Source organism: Lathyrus oleraceus, chromosome 3, assembly GCF_024323335.1.
Source record: "Lathyrus oleraceus cultivar Zhongwan6 chromosome 3, CAAS_Psat_ZW6_1.0, whole genome shotgun sequence".
In the NCBI taxonomy this organism is placed as follows: domain Eukaryota; kingdom Viridiplantae; phylum Streptophyta; class Magnoliopsida; order Fabales; family Fabaceae; genus Lathyrus; species Lathyrus oleraceus.
The window spans coordinates 442,020,753-442,026,282 of NC_066581.1; the positions used below are offsets into that span (position 1 = coordinate 442,020,753).

Below are 5,530 nucleotides of genomic sequence, written 5' to 3' on the forward strand. Positions count from 1 at the left end.
AAAGTTTAAGCTCAACGAGTACACCTCTTTTGCCGATATTAAATACGAAATTCATAATCTCCTACCTTACAAAGACAATTAAAGAATTGTGAAGCTCGAGTAGCGTTAACCATCGATTGACAACGGAGGAAAGATTGAATTCATCAACTTTGAACTCAAGGAGGATGCATATTTCGATTTTGAAACAAAAATTTCACTCGAGTTGGAAACAACGATTTCAAGATCGGTCGAAAATATTGAGAAGATGATGAAGCATTCACCTGAATATTTAAGTGTAATGTTGCATTTTATGTTTAAATCATCTATATAATGCTTATTTTATTTTATGAATGTTAATTTTATTTTGTCAAATTACAAATTTTTAATTTCTGCATCTACTATTGGTGGGTAAATGTGACGACGTTGTATCTACGAAAATCTACTAGAGATGCATCTACGAAAATAAAAAAACTCAATTATATATTAACTGCGTTTGAAAATGCCCCTCTGAACTCTATTAACTACATATTTTAACATTTGTTCGTGGTGCTGTACGTGGTGCACCCTTCACGAGCCTCATTGCTATTGCTTCCAACAACGAGGGTGGGAAGAGTAAGTTGCTAAAATAGTTAAATACCACCCTACAATTTCATATTCAAGCTTTGAGTATAAAGTAAACTAGGTGTTATTATTTTTAAACTTTTACAATTTCATTCGACTATTGAATTATTAACATTTTTCTCGAACCAATTGAATTATTGATAGTTACACATTATTAAAAAAGTTGTGCGAAAAAAGTCGGCAAAGGAACGAGAATAAATTAATAAACCAGAGACTTTGTTCATCAATTTAAAACAATTGGGAGTATCTTACAAGTAGTGATTCATTCAACGTAGACGAATGAGTTGCATTCTTTTATACAATGGAAACAACCATGGACGAACAACAACACAAATACAAGATGAAAAATAATTAGTTCAAAGGAGAAAACATGCATAGGGATCAAAAGAAATCAATATCTAAATAGTTACCAGAAGGCTTCACACCAGGCGCCTTCTTCTCGGCTATGAGTGCTTCTTTCATGGCCTGTCTCGGCACTTCGGGAGGAGTTGCACAACGGATCAGGGCCCAGTTAATATTTTGAAAGAATGGATGTTGTTTTATCTCCGTAGCTCCACGTCTATACGCAAGACGATGCTGAGGCTCTTTCACAAGTAGACCCCTAATCAAGTCTCTAGCAGCAAAGCTAACACTAGGGGATTCGGGAAATCTTAAGGGCTGCCCAACTACATTAAATAAAGTCGCTCGATTCGCCGAACCTTTGAATGGTGTTCTACCAAACAAAAGCTCGTATAAGAATATACCAAATGTCCACCAGTCTACAGCACTGCCGTGACCTTCGCCTTTGATGATTTCAGGCGCCAAATACTCATGCGTGCCAACGAAGGACATTGATCGGGCATTTGTGGGCTCGGCCATAAGCTCAGGGAGAGGTGTCACCTGATTGTGCACGTCATTCTTAGGTTTCACCTTCTTTTCTTTCTTTTTGGATTTGCCTGATAGGAAACGCGGCGTGAAGCATGAAGGTTTGATGCAGTCTGGCTGAATTACACAAGTTGGTTCAATGCATGCTGGCTGAATGCAGTATCCCGAGCTTTTAGTCTCCAAGCTGGTGTTTGATGACTTTACGAGAGTTGGACTGACGGCACATCTTAGAGAGAGATCGAAATCTGATAGCATGATGTGACCATCTTCTCTCACCAACACATTCTCAGGTTTGAGGTCTCTGTAGATGATCCCAAGCATGTGCAAGTACTCTAAAGCAAGGAGAACTTCTGCCACATAAAACCTGCACAGTAGGCATTAACCAAATGACAAAATGCTTATTTATACTGTCTTTGATACTTCTCAAAACATTCAACCAAAAAATAAAAATAAAGCATCTATGCCGAAGTGCAGGTCTTCTAAACATGTTATTAAGAGCTATATGTTGATCATTCGTATATATGTCTTCTAGATAGGACTGAAGATATGAGGAGTGATAAATTAACTGATATTGGATTCTTTTTAGCTGTCAATCAAGTGCAGAAGTTATTGGCAAAAAACAGCAAATACTAATTACTCACATAAGTAAAAAAAAAATACTGATATTTCTTACATATCTCCTTGTAAAGGCCATTAACAAGGATCTGTGTATGGAAGAGATCCAACTCACATGACATTCAGCAGAATTGAAGTGAAAAGTGACAAGAAAGTGGTGAACTGTAAGACCACTAAGCAATAACAAAGTGTATTGAATTCATTTAGAATGTTGTAGCTGTATAATCACAACAACAACAACAACAACAACAACAACAACAACAACAACAACAACAACAACAACAACAACAACAACAACAACCAAGCTTTATTCCACTAAGTGGGATTGGCTACATGGATCAACTTTCGCCATAATGTTCTATCTAGGACCATACTTTTATACAAATCGTTAATCTCGAGATCTTAATAATTTCGCTTATAATCTTTCTAGGTCTTCCTATGAAGCCAGAAAATAACTGTAGACTATTCAAAGAAGTATAATTGATAACTTTGCAGACATCCATAAACATAAACAGTTCAGAGATCATGAACTTCTTTTAGACAATAGGAGAGTGGAAAGTAATATGTTGGCTATATAGAAAATGAATGACCAAGTTTTGCACAAGTCTTAATTGAAGTAAAAACCTTAATCAAGCTATTTCTATAAAAATAATGAATTGAAATGGTTTTTATAAAAATAAGCTATAAGCTGTTTCATAAGCTATCCTGAAGAGCTTATGGATATAAGTTGAAAACAACCTATGGATATGCCATAGTTTGCTTTCATAAGTTTTGCCATAAGATGTTTTCACAAGTTTTGTCAAATAGTCTCACAAGTATTTGTGTCGGTAGATAAGTTCAAATAAGGGTTTTTCATGTAGATAGAGAATTGAAAGCCGCGTAGATTACAATTAGTGGCAAATGACATAATAGAAAATTTGTGATGGTCCTTGACGCATAATTGATGGAAAGTACATCATGACAGTCCAGAAATTCATTTACACTAGGGAGAAAAAGGATATGCTAACCTTGCAGCATGCTCTGAAAAATACTTCCCAGGTTGTCGTTGCCTGAGTGCATGGAGATCCCCACCAGGACAAAACTCCATAACCAAGCAAGAGAATGATTCTGTCTCAAAGTGCGTGTACAATGACGGTAGAAATGGATGATCTAGAGACTGCAATATCTCCCTCTCTGTCTGCGCTCTCGGAAGTTTCTTGCGACTTGACAATTCTGTCTTGTTCATTACTTTCATAGCAAAACAAGTCCTTGTGCTGCTTAACTCTGCTAGATATACACTTCCTATGTCTCCACATCCCAATTTCTTCAACAACCGGAAATGTCTCATTTCCAATCCACCGTCCCGAACCCTGATCGCTTGAATCGCTTCCCATCTTACATCATTTGCTTTATGTGGTTTATACAAAGAACTGCTCAAACTACTGATGCTGCTCTCATCACTAACATCACTTCCAGTACTCCCTCTACAGATGCTCGTCTTCCTGCTCTCACATGAATACCTAACCTCCCCACTTTCAACTGACTTATCGACACTAACACATTCGTTGATTCCGGTGTTGGTGAAACTTTCTTTAGCTTCTGAATAAACAGTGGCAGAATATAAACTATTCTGAGGACTTGAGCAAAACGTAATCTCGGAGTTTTTCTGATCAACAACTTGTTTCGACAAACCTAATATGTCATTCTCAGATTCTAATATGTCATCAGAATCGTGATTCGTGGAACCATCGCTGATGCACAATTTTGTTTCAATTGTCGAAATATTCTTGGCCAAACAACTTTCAAAAGTTTCAATATCATCAGATTTACCATTAGGCTTATAACATTGCTTCTCCATTTTAGTTGAACCTTCACGATTCACATTGTTAGCCTCTTGATAGGAATCATTCATCTTTCCTTGATTATGATGATTGGAAGAAGGCCCTTGATCTCTAGATGCTCGTAAAGTAGGCCGAGAAGAGCGAGGGATCCCAGATGTCGAAGGTGGATTGTGATCTATGCCAGAAACCGAATTCTGAACTTCTGGTAAAGATTCAACTCCACCAACAGGTGACTCCATCAATAAATTCTTAATAAGCTGCAAAATCCAAATCAACTAAGAAAATTAATGAGATCTACTTATAAAAAATAAAAAAATAAAAACTGAACACTAAGAGCTACAGAATCTCATGAAAAAAACTACAAAAAGGAGTAACAAAAATATTTCAGTTTAGACTTCAAAACAAAACAAAAAATAAAACCAGAAAATTTCCCAAAAAAAAATTCTTGAGAAAAAATCACCAAACACCCATCCAATTAAACATAATCCATTGACAGAACGCGATTGAAACACCAAATTAAGAAAACAAAAACAAACCCCACTATCCCAAAACAAAACAATTCAAAAAAGCAATAAAAAAAAAAGCTTTCAGATAACAAAGTTTCAATCTTTCAACAAACTTACCAAACCACCCAGAGTATACAGAAACAAAAGAAAAACTTCAAAATTTCCACACCCTCTACTGTTTTTTTATTCCAAAAACTGTGGTAAGTCGTAACAACACTCCAAGTTAAAGTTTTTTCTTTAATTATTCTTCAGAAGCCAAGTTAAACTTTTTCTTTGATTATAGTACAAGAACAGTAAAAGGGTATGGTTAGAGTAGGAAAGAAAGATTAGAGAGAAACCTGATTAATGGAAAAAATTGGCAATGCAATTGAAGAGAAAGAAAGCTTCTTCCATGGCTAAGAAAAAAAGTTGTATGTGCCGGAAAGTGATGTTCCTTTGATTTGGCTTTCTGCAATTCTCAAGAGCCCTCAGATCCGATCGGAAAAAAGAAAGGACAAAAGAAAAACAAAACAAAAAACAAGAACAATATTAATAAATAAAAAATACTATGTTGTTTGTTTTGTGTTGGTTTTGGGGGCGAAGCGGGGATTGGGTTAGGGAAATGGGAATTGAAGAAAACGAAGGGAAGTTGAGAAGCAAAGGCAATAAAAAGAATAAAGAAGTGCAGTGATTTAGTCTAAAAAAATGAATCTCGCCGAGTTTCATGTTGGTGTTTCCCCAAAAGTTGAGTGCTTTTTTTGAGTCCACAAAAGGGAAGTGAAACCAAACGGGTCATGGCCTCATGGGCATTCTCGACCCACCAGCACGCGGAACTCTTTTTTCCTTCTTTTGACAGATGTTTAACTAATGAGGGTTTTTGAGGGAAACGGAGAAAATATCATAATGGAAAAGGAAATGTTTTTTATTATTTTTAATTTGTTAAATGTTGTAACTATTTTGAAAAAGAAAAAGAGGATTTCAATTAGTATCTCTTGGGATTTTCTTCACAATTGTGTAAGAGTATATCTTCATTTAAAAAAAAATCTTTTCGATTAGGCTCAAAACTCAATAATTAATTAAATTATTGAAAAATATTATACGAAGATTTTTAAATAAAATTTCAAAAAATATATCAAAATAATTACA

At 35.5% G+C, this 5,530-nt stretch overlaps 1 protein-coding gene across 2 annotated transcripts; it reads right to left on the reverse strand.

The window, feature by feature from the left end:
* Positions 1–799: 799 nt before the first annotated feature.
* On the reverse strand, positions 800–5,253 carry LOC127128101 (protein kinase PVPK-1). 2 transcript variants are annotated; one of them, XM_051057352.1, is made up of 3 exons: positions 4,744–5,253; positions 3,087–4,174; positions 800–1,828 (listed from the first exon to the last, which is right to left on the reverse strand). In XM_051057352.1, exons 2-3 carry the CDS (start codon positions 4,136–4,138, stop codon positions 982–984), a joined length of 1,899 nt encoding a protein of 632 aa, XP_050913309.1. In that variant the 5' UTR covers positions 4,139–4,174; positions 4,744–5,253; the 3' UTR covers positions 800–981. The 2 variants fall into 2 exon arrangements, with proteins under 2 accessions (XP_050913309.1, XP_050913308.1); XM_051057351.1 differs by having other exon boundaries at positions 3,087–4,156; positions 4,744–5,252.
* Between the last annotated feature and the right edge of the window lie 277 nt (positions 5,254–5,530).